The 21,552-nt window shown below is 35.9% G+C and overlaps 1 protein-coding gene across 2 annotated transcripts in view; it reads right to left on the bottom strand.

Annotated features, from left to right (window-relative positions):
* EDIL3 (EGF like repeats and discoidin domains 3) overlaps positions 1 to 21,552 on the bottom strand; it is a 457,653-nt gene that overhangs the window by 158,419 nt on the left and 277,682 nt on the right. For both annotated transcript variants that reach the window (XM_070465779.1, XM_070465778.1), the window contains one exon: positions 19,037 to 19,218. In XM_070465779.1, the coding sequence (XP_070321880.1) occupies positions 19,037 to 19,218 (182 nt within the window). The remainder of the gene's footprint in view (positions 1 to 19,036; positions 19,219 to 21,552) is intronic.

A 21,552-nucleotide genomic window follows, 5' to 3' on the forward strand; every position in this document is an offset into this window, starting at 1 on the left:
TGGCCAGGGTCAGCACCAGCAGCTCTTAAGTGGATGGAAGGCGGGCCATCACCTGCTCCACCAAGGAAAGGGGCGAGGAGGAGAAATTAGCATGTTGCAAGTTTTAAGAAGTCTATCAACTAAAAATAAATAAGTAATCCAGGCAGATGTTAGGAGAGGCACCTTCCTTCTAACACCTGGCTCAGGACCGAGGTTGGGGGGAATTTCACTTTAGGGTTCACTCTAGGGTTCTGCTTCAATCACTTTACTGAGCGCACTTCAAAGCGAGTGTGACTGAGGACAGTGCTAAGGGAATCAGAAAGGAAAAACTAAAAGCAGGCTCTCTAGTTACTTTAAGTATATTCTTAGCTAAATCTGAGAATTCCCTGATACTCGTATCCTTATGCAGGACGATGAAGGGTTGGCAGGGAGAGAAGAATGCCTTATCCCCCGAGTTCTCTCTTTTTTTCTTATTTCAGTGCGGTGTTGTTACATACAATCACCAACAACGTCAACAGAAGACTTTCTGAGTTTTGCTATGAGAAAACCCGATATTTTTCTATTCGTGAAGATATTATTGGTTGTGGCAGTAAGTGCCCTGAAATTGAAAATGTGGACATGGGATGAATTAAACACCAAGACAGAAACAAACATCACATAATAAAAATGTAAAAGGTACTTCTGGGAAGCTGAATAGTATGATACTCTTTATTTTCATGTAGTGAAGGAAAAAGTGTAGGCAAACATATTTTCTAGCAAAGAGAGTGGCCAATTTACTAGGATATTATTGTCTAGCACTGGGCAACATGAATGAATTAACCAGAAAGAGAAATTAGAGGGCTAAATAGAAACAGTGGAAACCTCTGGGACACAGATGCAGCAGCCATCACCAAATAACAGTGTTCTATGGTTCTTGTGTTCTTCAGGCTTTATTTTAATCTAAATAAGTACAATCTTCGATCTGTGCTTCAAAAATAAAATTAAATAATTTTAGAAACTAAGTTTCATTGTCACAGTGGAATATATCAGCAAATGTTCTAAACAATAATCAAACAGACTTAACATTTTGTGGCTTTTCTGAGAACTTAACTTCAAAATTCAAAAACTCTGTTTAAACAGACAAACCAAATAGTGCTTGGCTATTTTTCCTTATTATTAAATTGTTACTGCAGACCTAGAGGTGGCTTCTAGGAATGTTATTACCCGAGATAACCAGATTATCTAATTTCAGACACCGTGAAAGCAAGTGTTTCCTACGAGTCTAAAATCAGACTCACACTGGCAACATTCCATAGTCTCTTAAAGTGCTGCCTGATACAAAAGATTTATTGCACTCTATAATGAAGTCTCCCTAGAAGCAAGTAATATGTTTTAATCCTGCCACCTGTTTCTACACTTCCATAAGAAAGATTCATTTGTAATTTGCATTGCAGTTTTACGAAAATTATGGGCACCACACTTAAATATCTAATTATTTTTAAAAAAGGGACTTCCCTGGTAGCTTAGACGGTAAAGAATCTGCCTGCAATGTGTGAGACCTGGGTTTGATCCCTGGGTTGGGAAGATCCCCTGGAGGAGGGCATGGCAACCCACTTCAGTATTCTTGCCTGGAGAATCCCTGTGGACAGAGGACCCTGGCAGGCCACAGTCCATGGGGTTGCAAAGAGCTGGACACGACAGAGCAACTAAGCACATTTTTAAATAAAATATGGAAGATAAAATGCTCAAAGCTATTTGGACATTGTGAGTCCTTTTATGAGCAAATAAATCCTGAAATTTGAACTCAGTTTTTCCACAGCAACTGACATCTGGGACTGGACTTATTGAGCCTGGACCTCTTACTATTAGATTTTGGGAGAAAGATAGCAATATGGGAACACTGGAAAGATAACAAAGAGCAGCAAAAGCCTGCAACTGGAAACCCTGACCTTTCTGTCTTTAAGTTATGCAGACAGCCTCTCCTTTCTAGGTGATGACCAGTGATAAGAACTGCTATGACTCAAAACTTTCTGCCTCCACCTAGGGATATTAGAAGGAACAACAAGAACTCTTGTTTCTTCGGGGTGGGAGAAGATCATTGTACTTAAGATGTTTGTCTTCTGAAAACCCATACTAGGAAGCTGGTTGTGCCATGGAATTTCCTAACATGACCTTAGGCAAGGTTCTTAACCATTCCAGTACAGAATTTCTTTATCCATACAATGGTAAAGAGATGCTATCCAACTCAACATGTTGACAGAGTATTAAAGGTTATGCTGATCCTTAGGTGCCCAGCATCTTTAGGGATTCTATGACTGTTTGCTATCATTACCATTCTTTTCAGGAAAGAACAAAGCTGAATTTCTCATTTACAAGCGTAGGAAAACAACAAAAAGAAGCAAATGATTCTTTTCTTCACACTGATCAGGCATATTAGACTCCATTTCTTTAACTTCTGCTTTTCCAAGTGCTTTTACATGTCACACTATTTCTTTGCTTTTTTTTTTTTTTTTTTAATCTGCCCTAAGAAATAAACTGGATAATTCTGGTCTTCTGCATGGGCCAATGGGAAAGATGATGGGGGAATTTTGGTTATCTCTGCTCCCTGAGAAGCAGAAGAAGACCACACAAAGAGCAAAGGCCAGTACAGAAATCTACTCCCCACTCAACTCTTGTCCAACATCATCAACTCCTTGATAAAGAAGAAAGGTAATACTTCATTTTTTCAAAGAAACACAGATCTGCTACTACCCCCAAAAAATTCTGCACAGCAAAATATTAAAATATTTGAAGTTTAGGAGGAAGAAAATAGAATACATTTCATTATTTTAAAATAATAATTTTGCTGAACAGATGTTGGCAATTAAAAAATCTTCAAAAAATGTAATGACTAAATCATTGGTAACACTTTTATTTCCACTTCCCCTGACTAAACACTATAATAAAAACTTGATCTAACATTTTTAAAACTTTGAAGAATAAATTATTTTTAAATTGAAGAATATCTATCTTTTATTTTTGTGCTTTCATTAGAGTGTGACACAGATTTAGAAAATAAGTAATTTTTAATGGTCAAGAGCTATACATACTAACTACTGACCAAATTTTTTCATACAAAATTACATCCGTAAATTTAGGTTTATAGTTAATTTTATAACCCATTATTCTAAGATTCATATGATTTTAAAAATGATGTAAAATTTCTGATAATGAAATACTAAATACTATAGTCATGTTTGTAGGACATTCAAAATTAGGCATACTATCTTACACTTTTTTTTTTTTTTTTGGTGGCTTGAACTGTAGACTTTCTTCCATCTTAGATCACTTCTTTGTTTTCAAACCTTCAGCAGTTCACCTGTCACCACCAAATTAAGACAGGAACGTTTATCATCCTGGAATGCACTAATTCCTACCAGGTCATCACGAGTTATATTTTCAGCTGCATTTCTAATTACTTAATAGATTTAATTCGTCCCATATGTCTATACTTTACAATCATGATGGAAGAGACAGTGGAATATGGAAAGACAGAAAAGCTCTCTGCACACGTAATCTAAAGAGGAAAACACAGACTTAACTGTAATTCAAAGTAGACTGTTTCAAATAATAATGAGACAAATGCCTTGTCATGGACATAGAGAAAATATCAGTCAATAGTGACTGGAAACAGAAAATTAAGGTCTACAAAGGTCAAGTGGCCTGCCCAAGGCCACATGCTGGGATTGAATGGTCATCTCAGACTCAGAGGAGAGCAAGTAAGATGGTGGAGCACCACTAAACTTATGAGGGTCTGGTGAGGCTGGACAAAAAGGTAATTTTTCTGTTGCCATGTCTGTCTATATAGGAGGCCTCTTTCATCTACTGGAGCAGTCTGAAATCTTACCTGGTCTTCGAGCCTCAACATAGTAGCTTTCTTTGCACTGACATATAATACTTAAAAATTATTATTATGACACTAATATATTCTGCCTTGGAACTAACATTAAATATGTTACTTGCAGACTCATATTAAGTACAATTTGGTTCAGATGTGAGTGACAAAAACCCAAGTCAATTAACAGTGGCTTAAATGAAAAAGAACTTGGCTTCTCCCTTGTGTAAACATGTGACGAAGCAGAAGGGGCAGACATAGCATGGCCCCGGGGGCCTTCTGTCTTGCCACCAGATATAACCCTGATCTCATGATCCAAGATGGCAGCCTCTGAGCTCCTGGCAGCGGGATGCAGGAAGAGACGAAGAGGGTGAGAAGAGGGAATGTGGGCACAGTCTCTCAAGGAAGATTCGCAGAAACCACCATGTGATACATCTGCTGATAGGCCATAAGCCACTTTTTAATCACATGGCCACATCGAGTGGAAAGGGAAGTTGGGAAATATAGCCTAAAAGGCCATACTTTTATATAGAACATACAGAAAACTACACTGAATAAAATAATCTTATATAGAATAAGACTATATTCTGAGGTAAAATATGCTTATTAGCTAGTTATTCTCTTGCTATGGAAACAAGTGAATAGGATATTGTGAGACAACTAAAAGTCTTGGCTACAACTTTAAATAAATGAGTGAGAAGGTACATTTACTAATCACTGGTTATATGGTCAATATGTGACAACATTCATCATATAATACTCACAACAATCCTAAAAGCTACTCTGTTTTTGTTTCCACTTTATATATAAAGAAGTTGTATCTTACAGTGGTTAAGTAATTTTGCCCAGAGTGAAGGTGGCCAGTTGAATCTAGAACTGCTGATTGTGAACAGCATATTGCTTTACCACTGAAAAAGACTCTTATGCAAATGTGTTTTGTTTTACTATAAGATATTATGGAAAAACCCAAGTGAACGTTTTGGTCAACCCAATATTAGATTTATAGGTAATGTGGCTTATCTTCACTTACTTGTTAATTCATTTAATAAATATTTATTGAGCAAATAAAAACTATTCTAGGTCTTGGGGATACCAGAAGAATTATGATAGCGTATTTTATCTTATCTATTAAAGGTTTAGTCACTGGGATTGGTAAGAATACAAAGTGCCCCTACCCTCATGCAGCTTACTTAATAAAATAGCCTTCTGTATAGTCTTTAATTATAAGCAACAAGCAAAAAAGAATAAGAAGTTGTAAGAACATAGATTAGGAGAACAATATCTAGACTGAGGTGAAGAGCTGAGTCAGGGAAGGCTTTCTTGAGAAAGTTGCCTCTGGAAGAGCAATTGACATACGTGAAATGCTCCATGTATATACTGAATTAATTGATTTATTAACAAAAAGGGAGATCAGTTCAGAAGATGTCTTTTCTAAGCTTGGGAAACAGAAGGAAGGACCCTTCTAAGTACCCATGCGGCTGTAACTCAGAGTAGATTCTCCCACTTTCTAGAGCACATGGTTGATTTCAATTACTTGTTGCATTAAATCAAACAGCTTTGTTTCCCCTCTCAAATGTCCATGCAATGAAGTAAAAATTTTCGGCATAAGATCATCTAAAATGTGTTATTTACTTAAAAAAGCTCCACATTGGATCAGAAAACCTGTCTATTGCTCACATGGTTTTCTGAAAATCAGAGTTGATAGAATCAATAGATAGAATAGAATCAATAGATAGAATAGAATCAATAAATACTGATTCATCAACAGCATTTTCGAAACTAAGGAAAACAACCTAAAAAATTTGTAACAGTACTCTTCTTTCAACGTTTACACACATCTTTTCAAATCCGGGTTAATGCTCCTAAGAAAAACACAGTTAAGACCCACCAGCAATATCACAATGTCTTACTTGTTGTTTTGTTTTGCAAGATAATCACATTTTAGTTTAAGAGCTTCTTGAAAGCTACCCTTATAGAAAAATACTGGCTTAGGTTGGGCTCCTGCTAGGAAAACTAAGATAGAAAAATTTACATCTGCATTTGAAACTCAGCACTCTCTCTCTTAGCGGTGCTAATGATAGTAACTAAGGTGACTGAGCTTAACATTGCTTTTTTTTTTTAACCTGAAGAGTGAAAACATAGCCTATTATTATGAACTCAGAGAAGAATACTTCAGATATATTGAAACATTAAATACATAATATAAACAAGAAATCTGAGAGCCCATTTGGAGGGAACAAAAGGAAAACAGTGTTTTTTTTTTCATGAGCCAAAATCACAACAAAATAGAATAACCTATACTAAGTATATGGTGTGGACTTCCCTGATGGTTCAGTGGGTAAAGAATATGCCTGCAAAGAAGGAGAGACAGGAGACTCAGGTTCAATTCCTGGGTCAGGAAGATCCGCTGGAGGAGGAAATGGCAACCCACTCCAGTATTCTTGTCTGGAAAATCCCATGGACAGAGGAGCCTTGGGCTTCAGTCCAAAGGGTTGCAAAGAGTTGGACACGACTGAGCATACAGGCTTACTAAGTATACCAATGTTAGGTTGAAACAGCCACTATTTTAATTAAACATATCAATTTTGTGGAAAACAACAGGAGCCACAGAAATATTAAAAACAAATACATGGATAAAATGTAACCAACACATACAGTACAAAAAATGAAATGTCCTGAAAAAGGTGTTAATGTAGAATGGATACACTTATTTCCAAACTCAAAGTTCAGTTCTTTGCTTCTTCGGGGTGCAATGGTGTTCCCAAGTAAGCTATGGTCTTGTAAACTGTTTTGATGGAAATGAAAATAGGAGAGAAAGGAACTTTTACCTCTGTTGGAGGATACTCTCTTAGAGGTCTCATCTGTTCCCTCAAATATCTATTGCAACTCTACATGGACACCACCTAACCTCCGGTTCCACCAGGCCTGGCCTTGTGACTCAAAGTAGTTGGTGGTAAAAAGGAAGACTGTGACATGGTGGGGTATCCACTTGATCCACTTTTATTCTTTATACAGAACAAACACTTTTACAAATTCAAGCTGGACACTCACTTTCTCAAGGCAAATCATCCAAAATGCATCCACCATTTTCTACGCATAACTTCTATATTTCTGTTTATGGTACCAAAATCATGCTCAAGCTCAAAACCTTGGAATTTAATTTTTCTTACTTTTCCCCTTCTCCCCTCCCATAACAGACAATCAATTGTCAATGACGCACCCTCAAACCCTCTTACAATCTGATATATTATTTTTATTTCAATAGTTGCCAGTCTCATTCAAGTTCTTCTCTGGGCGGTTAGCCATAAAAGCCTCTTAATTGCTGTGCCTGCTCTTAGACTTGCCTCTGTGTTAAACATAACATTTATTCCATAAAATTTTACTAAAAGCCTCACCAGCTCAGACTTTGTGTTGCATACTTATAATACACACCACAGATATCCACCTTCCTAAACTAGTATTAGTAACATGCTGAAAACCCTTCAGTAACCCATCTTAAATGTCTTCTTCATCTAATATTGATGCAGTTCACATTCTGGTATCTCCTTATCATCGCAGGCTTTCATCCTTTCATTCCACACCTACCTCCCCGCTTCTCCCCTGCCACCAGCTCCGTCCAAAACATATACCTATCTTTTCAGTATAGTAAACCAGTCCTTGTAGCACCCTGAGTTCCCGCCATCTCCTTTGTGACTATATTCATTCTATTTCATCCATCTGAAATAGCCTCTTTAATGTTATCCTCAAAAATGGTGAATATGCTCAATTCACCTTCAATAATTAAAATGTAAATGGCTTTTTGATGTTTTTATTATACTCTAGTTGCATAGAAAATAAGTATTTCTTCCTTAAAGACTCCTAAGACCCCGCTGAGGATTTAAAAATAAAATATTTAAAGCCTGGTCTTCCAGGGATGTGGATATTTTATGATCCTTTTACTATTTAATTATGACTTAATTATTGATGGTCTCCTGTCATAGGCAAAAATCCTTTGAAAACAATTAAGCATTACTATTTCCAGTTCATGGAGGAATGGGAATTCCACTTAAGGCAGACAACTGATACAGGCAGGTTAATAATAAAATATCACCAAAGCAGCTTAAGTAGTTAGGTCTTAGAATTGAGATGTGTTGATGCCATCCATTACTTTAAAATATCCTGCACTATTGTCTCATTTGGAAGAGCAATATACTATTCTCCAACATCTTAATTTATTTAATTAATTTGCTTCTAATAGTGAAAGGGTCACATCCAAGGATAAGCGCATTTCTCCTGCCAGACTGTGAGCTCCATCAGGGTAGCAATTACTACTTTTCCCCTAAGATCACCAATATCACAGTCCACCTGAAGTGTCTGCTCATTATGTAACCCCCTGGGTCTAACTCTGACCTATTAATTCAGAAACTCTAGGGATGGGGACCATATTTTTTAAAAAAAACTTTCCAGGTAATTTATAAGTAGTTGAAGTTTGAAAATCACTGCCCTAGGCTAGAGGAGAACTTCTTGCTTTTAGGAAGATTATAAATGCTATAAAATACAATAGCCACTTTATAAAGCCTTAACAAAATCCAAGATTCTACTAGTGCCCACTTTCCACCTCCAAAAAAAAAAGGAAAAGAGCATTTCCAAGAGCTTTCAAAGTAAGAACAATACCAAGGTTAGGAATGGTTTAGCTCTGGCCTCACCCACAAGCTGCCTGCATTTAAATCCCAACTATGCAATTTACTAGATTAATCAATTTGGATAATGTACTTTTCCGTGCCTAGATTTCCCTATCTGGCTAATGGGGACAATAACAATACCAACTGCATGGAATTATGGACTCAACACATGCCAAGTAGTTGAAACAGCACATAGTGCTAGCTATCAGATTAAAGTTAACACATAATGGTGTGGATAATGAACTCAACTGGACGAAGAAAAAGTGAACAGAGTAACTCTTTCTGCACTTAAATCTAACCACATTCAGTTAAACCACCACCAAATTCCACAGATTGAAATGGTTTCAAATTAATTACTGTCTCAGGAAAAATAAAAGCTTTCAGAATTAGGCCAGGTGGCTTGGTACTCGGTCACATTTTCAACACAAGGAGGTTTTCAGCGAGGCCTCGGGGCAGAACAAATTTCTTCAGTGTCTGCAGTGGAAATAAGGGATTCCTTCAGCTCAATCCAAATAGGAACCCCATGAGTTCCCAGACGATAAACATAAGGAGACAATCACACCTTTAGCTCAGAATCTTACTTTTCCCCTTGCTTCTCTGCATTTCCCACCCCTGAGGACTCAGGACAGACTGCCGGCAGACCTTCAATGCCCTTGCAGGAGGAGATGCTGCCATCCTTTCAGGATGAACTGTTGCCTTGGAGGCAGCAGCTGATGCTGATTCCTTAGCAGAATTTCCCGTGGGCAGGTGTCATAAGCAGGTTTAACACCTCTGGTTGAAGTCGGATTCACATTCACAGCAGACTCATGCCCGTGAGTGCGTGTAGTAATTTCTGAGAAAAGTTACAAGGAACTCTAAAAGACAATAGGAACTCAGACTGTTGTCTCCTTTAGTCCTAAATGTCAGAAATTGAGATATATAGTCCAGAGGCTGCCCAGATGGTCATGTGAAGAAATTTGAAAAGGGAACCAGAGTAAGTTTGCCATGAAGGTGATCAAGGTAGACTGGAAAACCAATTAGAGAGAGATTAAACTGAATGTTTTGTTTTTTTTCCATGACAAGAGCAAGTTATTTTCAATAAATTCAGATGATTTCCACTTTAATCTACCAGTATCATAAACTAAAAAATCACTCTGGTAACATTCATGAGGCAAGAGGAACTAAATGCACCATCTCAACCTTTGTAAATATAGAAGGTAAGTTGGAAATGTTTTCCTTGTAGCAAAAATGTAGAGCAAGTACATATCATGAAAGTCTTTTATATAAGAGTAGTTTACTGAATTATCTATTAAGATTTTAACAGATGTTAAAAATTGTTGTAACTTCATATTCTATATTTTATGAATAATAGTAATAGATTTAGTTGCTTTTATCTGACATTCAGGTGAGGGTGAAAATGACATAGCACAAATTAGGGAAATACTAGTATTTTCAATGTTTTTCTGTGGTAAATTAATCCTAGAGAGGATATGGCTATTTTAACAACAGTGATGTCTAAAGTTTCAAACTCTGATGATGCAATTATAACAAACATTTTGCAAGAAGCTAAACAAATATTTAATTTGTAACATTTCAGGAACAAACCATAAACAGGATAGGAGAACATGAAAATCCTGGTGTTTGGTACTCAGAGTTTAATCAGCAGACTTCCTGGCAAACACCTTACAAATATTACCCCCACCCATTTAAAGTTGCACATAAAAGGGGTTTGCTGTGATTACAGAGGGAAGAATGGGCCACTGCAATTACAGGAAGCTTGATCCCTCTGCTGTCCGGATGGGTGAGAGATACAGTACACTCTGCACCAGTGGGATCATGCTCACATTTAAGCACACAACAGCTGAACACAGCGAGCTAGGCCATTTGGACATTCTCAATGCCACTCAGTGCAGTTTAATTACCTTGTGAAAACAACCACTATCTCTCTCCCATCTATTCTGTTCAATAGTCTCTACTCTTCTATAAATCAATCATCTGTATCTATCCATCCAATATAGCTTTTTTTTTTAAATCATAGTGCTATGAAATAAACTTAAATCAGGTGTAAAACTAACTCTCAAGTGACATAAGAGAAAGGTAGACAAAAACCCTTTTATGTTAAATATATGAGTCTATATCATTGTAATATATACTTATCAGGGTGGGAAAAAAGGACAGTGTAGTCACTTCTGGCTTTAGAGATAAAAAGCAGGAATTCTAGGAATCACTTTATAGACAAGGCAGTAAAGGAGTTGAATCTAAAGAAGACTGGTAGGGTCAATAGAAGAACCAAGAAGTGTATGTGCCTAATCACAGAAGCATCAAACAGCCAGGTAAAGTTGAGCGACAGCAAGAAATCCAGGTCAATGAGGTCTTGGGTGCTGAAAGAGAGGGAGTAGCTTAGAGGAAAGAGAATCTGATGCAGCTTCTTTTATATTAGAGAACAATTTCTACCTGGTTAGTCATCTATTCCATACCTCAGAGAATGTGGAATTAAGATTCAGATTACATCCTTTAAAGCAAATAAGCAAGAAATGCTGCTGCTGCTGCTAAGTCGCTTCAGTTGTGTCCGACTCTGTGCGACCCCACAGACGGCAGCCCACCAGACTCCCCCATCCCTGGGATTCTCCAAGCAAGAATAATGGAGTGGGTTGCCATTTCCTTCTCCAAGCATGAAAGTGAAAAGGGAAAGTGAAGTCTTCAGTCGTGTCCGACTCCTAGTGACCCCATGGACTGCAGCCTACAAGGCTCCTCTGTCCAAGGGATTTTCCAGACAACAGAACTGGAGTGGGTTGCCATTGCCTTCTCCGAAGCAAGCAATATGCATTACTATTAGTATAAATGAGGTAAGGGACCAAATAATTAGTCTATCATTTTTCAGTATAGATAAGTCATTTTTACGTAATGCTAAGTGCATTTTTGGTTTTAAAAATTAACATTTTTACATGATCCTCTACATAGAAAACCCTAAAGACTCTACCAGAAAATTACTAGGGCTAATCAACGAATACAGTAAAGTTGCAGGATGTAAAATTAACACACAGAAATCTCTTGCATTCCTATACACTAACAATGAGAAAACAGAAAGAGAAATTAAGGAAACAATACCATTCACCAATGCAACAAAAAGAATAAAATACTTAGGAGTATATCTACCTAAAGAAACAAAAGACCTATACATAGAAAACTATAAAACATTGATGAAAGAAATCAAAGAGGACACAAACAGATGGAGAAATATACCGTGTTCATGGATTGGAAGAATCAATATTGTCAAAATGGCTATACTACCCAAAGCAATCTATAGATTCAATGCAATCCCTATCAAGCTACCAACGGTATTTTTCACAGAACTAGAACATATAATTTCACAATTTGTATGGAAATACAAAAAAGCTCGAATAGCTAAAGCAACCTTAGGAAACAAGGGAACTGGAGGAATCAACCTGCCTGACCTCAGGCTCTACTACAAAGCCACAGTCATCAAGACAGTATGGTACTGGCACAAAGACAGAAATATAGATCAATGGAACAGAATAGAAAGCCCAGAGATAAATCCACGAACCTATGGTCACCTTATCTTCGACAAAGGAGGCAAGGATATACAATGGAAAAAAGACAACCTCTTTAACAAGTGGTGCTGGGAAAACTGGTCAACCACCTGTAAAAGAATGAAACTAGAACACTTTCTAACACCATACACAAAAATAAACTCAAAATGGATTAAAGATCTAAATGTAAGACCAGAAACTATAAAACTCCTAGAGGAGAACATAGGCAAAACACTCTCCGACATAAATCACAGCAGGATCCTCTATGACCCACATCCCAGAATTTTAGAAATAAAAGCAAAAATAAACAAATGGGACCTAATGAAACTTAAAAGCTTTTGCACTACAAAGGAAACTATAAGCAAGGTGAAAAGACAGCCCTCAGATTGGGAGAAAATAATAGCAAACGAAGCAACAGACAAAGGATTAATCTCAAAAATATACAAACAACTCCTCCAGCTCAACTCCAGAAAAATAAATGACCCAATTCAAAAATGGGCCAAAGAACTAAACAGACATTTCTCCAAGGAAGACATGCAGACGGCTAACAAACACATGAAAAGATGCTCAACATCACTCATTATCAGAGAAATGCAAATCAAAACCACAATGAGGTACCATTATACGCCAGTCAGGATGGCTGCTATCCAAAAGTCTACAAGCAATAAATGCTGGAGAGGGTGTGGAGAAAAGGGAACCCTCTTACACTGTTGGTGGGAATGCAAATTAGTACAGCCACTATGGAAAACAGTGTGGAGATTTCTTAAAAAGCTGGAAATAGAACTGCCATATGACCCAGCAATCCCACTTCTGGGCATACACACCAAGGAAACCAGATCTGAAAGAGACACGTGCACCCCAATGTTCATCGCAGCACTGTTTATAATAGCCAGGACATGGAAGCAACCTAGATGCCCATCAGCAGACGAATGGATGAGGAAGCTGTGGTACATATACACCATGGAATATTACTCAGCCATTAAAAAGAATTCATTTGAATCAGTTCTAATGAGATGGATGAAACTGGAGCCCATTATACAGAGCAAAGTAAGCCAGAAAGATAAAGACCATTACAGTATACTAACACATATATATGGACTTTAGAAAGATGGTAACGATAACCATATCGATAACAATATGAATGTCTAGATGTAATTAACCTTATAGAGACATATAGTATGGATGGGAGTGTATCTGAGAACATAACTTTTCCAGGAAAAAAAACAGGATAAAGACTTTATACTTGAATGAAGAAGTAGTAAAGACATGTTAAATTCTGTGTAATTCAGGTTCTGTAACTAGAAAACATCTTGAAAATGAAAAAAAAAGTCTACTTCTTAAATTCTGTGTTTTTAGATGGTTTTTGTGTCTCAAGAAGCTCCAGGTGCCTCTAAGTACCAAAAAAAGTCTTTACACACATTATATATAGGCTTTGTAAATGAAATAGATGATTACTCTATTTTTTGCAGCATTTGTGAATCTGGTTCACAAAGTTTAAAAAAATCCCCACTGCGTATGGAATTTATATTCCAGAAATGTGAATTTGTAACATAACATGTGCTCACATAAGTCTGTTAGGCCCATGTATTCCACATTATTATTTTGTTTAAAATGCAAAAAGTGGATGGGCTTGCTTTCAGGTATTTGAAATTTTCTAACAGAGAAGAATCTAATAGTCATTTAGGGACATTAACTTTTGAAAATACTTAAAACCTTTATAACTAATGAATAATGACTACTGATGAATTGTGCAAAGGTGGGATAAACTTCTGACTGGAATACACAAGATGGTTCTGTCTCCCTCTAGTTTAGAGACTTTTTGTGGGTCACATAATTCCTACTACGTTTCCTCATTTTTATTCACTGTTCTTTCCTCTCCTCCAGCTCCACAGTTATCACTACTTGCAATTTCAAAAACAAAGTGCCCAGATCATCAAGCAAAAGTGTCCTTTTCATGTATTTTATGTAGGTACGTATGTATGTATTTTATGTATTTTTAATATCTCAGGCAGTTCAAATGCAGGCTTTATAAACTGATAAGACAGGTTTTTACTGGGCAGTGTGAGGATGACCTTCAATAAATGGGACTGTGGGACAATCCAGAAGTTTCTGTTTGTATCCAGTGACCCACGTGATTCCTGTGCATACCGAAGTTTGAGAAATAACTACCGTCCCCCAAGCTCTGTGGCATACAGAAAAGGAACATAGTAACATCATATTCACATTTTCTAAGGGGTAATGAATTACTTAAAATAGAAAGATCAAAACCTATTTTTCTCAGTGATTAAATAGTAGCACTGAAACAATTACTGTTAAATTAACTTTCAGAGGAAAATTGTGGCTTTTCCTTAGTATGTCTGTACATGTTAAGTCACTTCAGTCATGCTTGATTCCTTGCAAGCGCATGAACTGTAGCCTACCAGGCTCCTCTGTCCATGGAATTTCCCAGACTAGAATACTGGAGTGGGTTATGTGACCCACAAAAAGTCTCTAAACTAGCTTAGTGTATTTATAGAACACAAAAGGAAATTCCCATTATACATGTATTGCATGGCTGTAAGTATTTTCAAAAGTTAATGTCCCTAGTTTTTAGCTTAACAAAAGTTTTATTAAAAATAGACTGTCTAGATATAATAAAATATTATGGTTCAAATAAAATGGTTAGCAGATGATGTAACACCAGAATACACATTACATTATCATGTTTACTCTATTTACTTCCCTATATCTTAGATATAGAGCATTGTGAAAGCAAGTAGTATTGTTTGTCTAGTGCCCAGTGAAAAATAGACACAGAGCAGACATTCATTTAGTAAATGTCTGGTGAATGGATGAATAAATAAATGACTGAAAATCCAATATGTATGCATCCCAGAAAGAACATATACAAACAAAAATCACCTTAGAAATTAAAAAAAGAAAACAATAAAACACATTTTACTACATATATCTGTAACAAAAGAAAAGGAAAATAATAGGAATGGAAAATGTTTATCTTTTAAAATAATAATCATCCTGACTAATCTGATTCAATTAGCAAAGTTCCCAGAGGTTTAGATAAACTTCTAATTTTTGCATAATACAAAGCATATTTCTATAATTGTGTAAAGTTATTATTTCTAACATAGCAGTCAGATATGAAATTGATATTCCAGGATGCTAATGAATGAGTTAATGTGTAAGATGGTGGTTATTTATTACTTGGGGGAAAAAATCTAGGTGAGGAAATAAAGGTCAAAAAAATTAGAAAAGAAAAATAGATTTCTGTTTAACTGTACTTACTGAACTAACTCCTAAAATTCAGAACCAATTATGAACTTTGTGGTACTATCCATAATTGCATGCTGAGTGTGTAAATTTAAAAATGGCAATTTTAATTTTTATTTTTATCAGGATAAGGAAGAAAATGAAATTGAATACTAATTAGTGTATGTGTCTTATACACCTAAAAGATTAGGGGAGTACTGTGCCCATTATAAGTAAGTTTAAGCAAAGTACTCAAATGCTTCATTTGAATGACTGAATATAAATAAAAGAATAAAGTGACAAGGAAAATTAATAATGCTCAAACAAAGAAAATCTGTGATATGATTACACTTCCTAAAGCCTCTTAGATATGGTTGTTCTTTAAGAAAAGAGATGTATTTTTCTTTGGAAAAATAACTTAGAAAAGGAGGTATTATTAAAGACTATAATAATTCTCTGAACACAATAATGAAATATGTATTGAAAAGCAATAGTGAGTTTTCAGTTTTCCTCCCATGATATGCAAGATTTCCTTATCTAATATAAACCCTTTAAATTAACTTTTACTGTTTTTATCTAAGAGTTCATTATCATCCTCATAGAAAAAGCAAGGGAACTCCAGAAAAACACCCATTTCTGCTTTATTGACTACACCAAAGCCTTTGATTGTGTGGATCACAACAAACGGTAGAATATTCTTCAAGAGATGGAAATACCAGACATCCTTACCTGCCTCCTGAGAAATCTGTATACAGACCAAAAAGCAACAGTTAGAACTGGATATGGAACAACAGACTGGTTCCAAATTGGGGAAGGAGTACATCAAGGCTGTATTTTGTTACCCTGCTTATTTAACTTACATGCAAAGTACATCATGAGAAACGATGGGCTGGATGAAGCACAAGCTGGAATCAAGATTGCCACGAGAATATCAATAACCTCAGATATGCAGATGACACCACCTTTATGGCAGAAAATGAAGATGAACTAAACAGCCTCTTGATGAAAGTGAAAGAGGAGAGAGAAAAAGCTGGCTTAAAACTCAACAGTTAAAAAACTAAGATCATGGCATCTGGTCCCATCACTTCATGGCAAATAAATGGGAAAACAATGGTAACAGTGACGGACTACTTTCTTGGGGTCCAAAATCACTGTAGATGGTGACTGCAGCCGTGAAATTAAAAGATGCTCCTTGGAAGAAAAATTATGACCAACCTAGAGAGCATATTAAAAAGCAGAGACATTACTTTGCTTACATAGGTCTGTCTAGTCAAAGCTATGGTTTTTCCAGTAGTCATGTATAGATGTGAGAGTTGGACCATAAAGAAAGCTGAGCGCCAATGAATTGATGCTTTTGAACTGTGGTGTTGGAGAAGACTCTTGAGAGTCCCTTGGACTGCAAGGAGATCCAACCAGTCTATCCTGAAGGAGATCAGTCCTGAATATTCCTTGGAAGGGCTGATGCTGAATCTCTAATACTCTGGCAACCTGATGTGAAGAACTGACTCATTTGAAAAAACCCTGATGCTGGGAAAGATTGAAGGCAGGAGGAGAAGAGGATGACAGAGGATGAGATGGTTGGATGACATCACTAACTTGAAAGACAAGAGTCTGAGCAAGTTTCGGGCTCAGTGAAGGACAGGGAAGCCTGGTGTGCTGCAGTCCATGGGGTCACAAAGTCAGATACAACTGAGTGACTGAACTAAACTGAACTGATCATCTTCACAACAAAAGCAAAATAATAATAATAGACATAGTTACAATAGCAATAGAGTGCCCTTATAATTTAAAGAAGTATTTAGTTATTCTACTTAAATTGATGAAGTTATATATTTAATCTAAGATTCAACTCTTTGCTCTCTTTCACTGAGGTTATTTCTACCTATAATCAGTGGGCGAAAGAAAGCTTAAAATTCATATTCTGAAGGACAGAATAATGAGTAGTGTTAAGTAGGCAATGAACTGTGACAAAGTGAAGTGAAAAATCAGGACCTAAAACAATCATAAAGGGTTTCTCAGAGAAAAACAAACTGCAAAAGTATGTTATTCATGGTTTATTGAAACAGGCAATCACTGATGTGCATGAACATAACCTGCCAAAGAAAAACTCTGATGCAACTTGTGAATCGTCTCTCAGTTGCTCTGCAATTTCTGCTGTGAACCTTAATTTCTAAGGTTTTATCATGACTTCAATTCTGTAAATGCATTTCATAAGGTCAGCTTAAAAAATGGTCTCTGGAATGACTTTTAGCAAATAGAATATAGGCGTTTTTGTTATGTGTTCACTTGAAACTTAATTAATTGGAACTTCATTAGTCTATGATCAAAATTGTACAGAGGTGCCATTTCCACTATCTGGAGTTCTCCCCGCCCACGTGGCATTTGATTAGAAAAATCATCTGTAACTAAAGAAGCAATTTCCGCAAATGCATAACAATTAAATTCATAAAACCAAACAAGAATATCAGATAATCACATGGAGCCATATAGATTAAAGAAATGTATTTAGAATGTGTAAAATTCATAAGAAATCTCAAGAAAGATATATCTGAAGGGGACTCTGGCCCTGTTTTGAAAGTATAGAAATCAAATCACTTGGCTGTAAATTAATATCCCTTTCTTATCCCTGAAAAGCAACCTCTATCTTTTGCCACTTAATAATATTACATCATACATCTGCATCTTAAAAATTACCTCTGACTCAAAGTATGTAGTCAAAACATAAGAGATCAGCTATCTAAACAAATCAAGATTCTGTAATAACTCCCTATTCCAATTCTGTGGTGCACTGAACCCACACATGCACTTCCCCCAGCAACCTAAACACAGGTCATGATTTGCTATCTGGCACTGCCCAGATTCTCACGTGGCATCTTGGATCATCCTGTTTCCTTGGTATCTAGTCTTTACTGAAAGTCATCTTCCAAGGCCTGTCTCAGAAGCTATCTTCCCATGAGCCTTTCTCCTGATAATTAATAACTTCTTCCTCTGACCTCAGTGTGCACTGGATTTCCCCTCTCTTTAGCACACCTCAATGAATTGTTAAATGTTATTAACATGTGCCACACCAACAGAGGTATAAGCTTTCACAGAAATCATGGTTTGAGCACCTTTTCTGCCTCCAAAAATATAGTTTTCCTGTTTCACTTCAGTTAAGGGCTCAAAAGGTGTTAAGCAGATAATACATAAGACGCAGGCATTACTCCCATCCATCACACCTTTCAGAAATCATTTAATATCTTGGTATGGCATCGTTTTCTCACATTTAAAAACAGAGCTGACTGATGATAATAAATGACAGAGTATTAATTGAAACACACCTAGTTATTGAAAGAGGGTGCAGAAGACATTTGAGATATTATACGCCATTGTATAATTTATATATACACATATGGAACCACTAATAAGACAGAGGAGGAAAAGACACCATTTTTATACTTCTGAAGTACCAAAAATTGCTACTAAGTGTTAACATAGTATTAATGGACACATGGCATATGTAAAATCCTCTCTATGACATGTACCTTCAGAGAGTGATATTTACAACTCAAGGTCATTTTTACATTTTTTAACTCTCTTCATTCACTTTCAAATGGAATATTCACATTTCCCACAGTTTCAGGATTTATAGTCAGTTTGGACTCTAGCTAAATCATCCTTTCTTCTGTGACCATGAAGAAAAGTCACACTTTGGTCACTCACTATCTTCTATGTGAAATGACTCTAGCCATTCCTTGGCAGAAACCCTGTCCCATCCCTTCTGTTACCTGAATCCATGGCCATCTGTCATTTTCTGCAGCTGTCCAGGCATTTATAAGTCCCTTCTTATTCAGACGTGCATAGTAGGGATACCATTTCTGGAGTCCAAAAAGAGCTCGGTGGGTAGATGAAGCTGTGATTTGCTGATTTGAAATGATTCCCCCTTCAATTCCCAGTGGGCCAGAGCATTCTAGGAACAAATTAGAGGAAAAATGTGAAGGTATCAGAAATAACATATCCACATGTGGCTGTTAGATTTGATAGAAGATTTTTAAAAGTGATTTCAACTTGGACCATCATGCCATTCAAGCCCCTCACATTTCACAGGTTTGTTACAGATCACAACATGGAGTAATTCTTGCTCCTCCTACCACTCTCTCTTACTTCGCTGTGAATGTGGCATCTGAACAGACATGTCCCTTCTGCACACCTATTCTGTGTTATATACTGCTATCCTGTGTTGATCAAATCAACAAAAAGTGTAATGTCCTTAGAAAGTCTATCTCGTATTTTATATTTCCATTGGCACACCTCACAAATCATAATTTGTCAAAAAATATCGATTGGTCCATTATTTCTTGACTAGGCTACATCTGAATTTTGTATTAAAATCAGTTACATACTGACTTAGCATTTCTCATGACTATAACTTTTTAAGTTTCATTTTTATAATGGCTGGCAGCAATGCTTCCAAAAAAAGGGCTGTATGTAAACCTGTCAAAACATTTTAAACCATTATAATAATAACATGCTATGCTATAAGTAACAGGAAATACATAGACAAATTATTTTTATAGAGTAAGCAGGTAAGCACTCAGACATTATATAGAGCAGTATAAATACCACTCAGTAAATCAAGATATTAAAATATTTACATTTCTAATTTTAATTCAAAATACACAACTCTATCAATAGGGATTCTGCACATATATTTTAGCATTTTTCTTTTATTTTTTGTTAAATTTGTAAATTGGAATTCAAGATACATTTACTAATAAATACTTAAAATACTAAGATTAAAGCATAATATACTCAAAATAATAGGTCCTCAGATACTGAAGGTATTTCAATTTTAAAATCAGAAATAAAAGTAAATTGATGTAAAAATAATATATGTACTCAAAAATTTTTAAATTAAAAAATAAAAATAACATATGTACTATATATATAATATACATTTAAATTTCTTAATTATTTACTAAAAATTCACCAGACAGTACACTTATTTTTAATTCAGTTTTGAAAATTCAGAATAAGTAATACTATAATGAAAAGCAATACCTAGTTTTCTTAATTTCAATAATATGTACTATACTCAACTTATTGAAAAAAATTACATTTGTATAATAAATATGATAATCCAATTATAAAATATACTATAATGATATACTAGAATTCTTGAAAATATGAAAGGAGTTTACTGCTATTATTAAACCTTAGTGCACAACTCAGTCATTGTCACCAAGGATATTTTAGATTTTAATTACTACTGAAGTCTAACAATTTTTAGTAATTAAATGTTTACATTCAGATTGAGGATGCAAGGAAATCCAACCAGTCCATCCTAAAGGAGATCAGTCCTGGGTATTCATTGGAAGGACTGATGTTGAAGCTGAAACTCCAATACTTTCGCCATCTGATGCAAAGAGCTGACTCATTTGAAAAGACCCTGATGCTGGGAAAGATTGAGGGCAGGAGGAGAAGCGGACGACAGAGGATGAGATGGTTGGATGGCATCACCGACTCGATGGATATGAGTTTAAGTAAACTCCAGGAGTTGGTGATGGACAGGGAGGCCTGGCGTGCTACGGTTCATGGGGTCACAAAGAGTCAGACACGACTGAGTGACTTAACTGAATTGAACTGACTGAGGATGCAAATATGAAACAAAGAATTCTGCCACAGGACTATATTTTTAAAAGTTACAAGGATGATTCTCGTTGCTCTCCATTTTTTTCACTAAGCATAAATGTTTCTTTTATCTATTCCAAGCTCAGATAATAAGTAGTTCAAAGGACATTACTTAGTAACATTTTCCCAATGAATTTAAAACCTTTAAACACTTTTTTAAAAAACAAAATTTGTGGATAAGTAATCATCTTAATCAGTTGCTATTAGTATATATGACATTAATATAGCAAAAACTGCATCTTTGTTATTGATAGCTAACAAATTATTCACTTGCTGAGTTAAATTTAGACAGTTTAGATATTTTCTAAAGCACTGCATTTAGAACTCTAGCACTTTATAAAGGAGCACTATATCACTTTGAAGTCATTTAATTAAGAAGTCATTCATTTTTAGAATCACAGCATTAGGAGTCATGGATAACAATCTGATTTTCACATTCCTAAAAAAATGAACATTGAAAACTCAAATATTGAGTCTTTGGATTCTTGCTCTGCTTTGCATTTCAAACTTCAAGATCTTTACAGATTTCATAAAAGCACTAAGTAGCTTTCATGATGACACTTTGATTTTAAGCAACTGCAGGAGGCTGGGTTTTTACGAATGTTGCCATTAA

This window comes from Odocoileus virginianus, chromosome 3 (genome assembly GCF_023699985.2).
Source record: "Odocoileus virginianus isolate 20LAN1187 ecotype Illinois chromosome 3, Ovbor_1.2, whole genome shotgun sequence".
Classification (NCBI taxonomy): domain Eukaryota; kingdom Metazoa; phylum Chordata; class Mammalia; order Artiodactyla; family Cervidae; genus Odocoileus; species Odocoileus virginianus.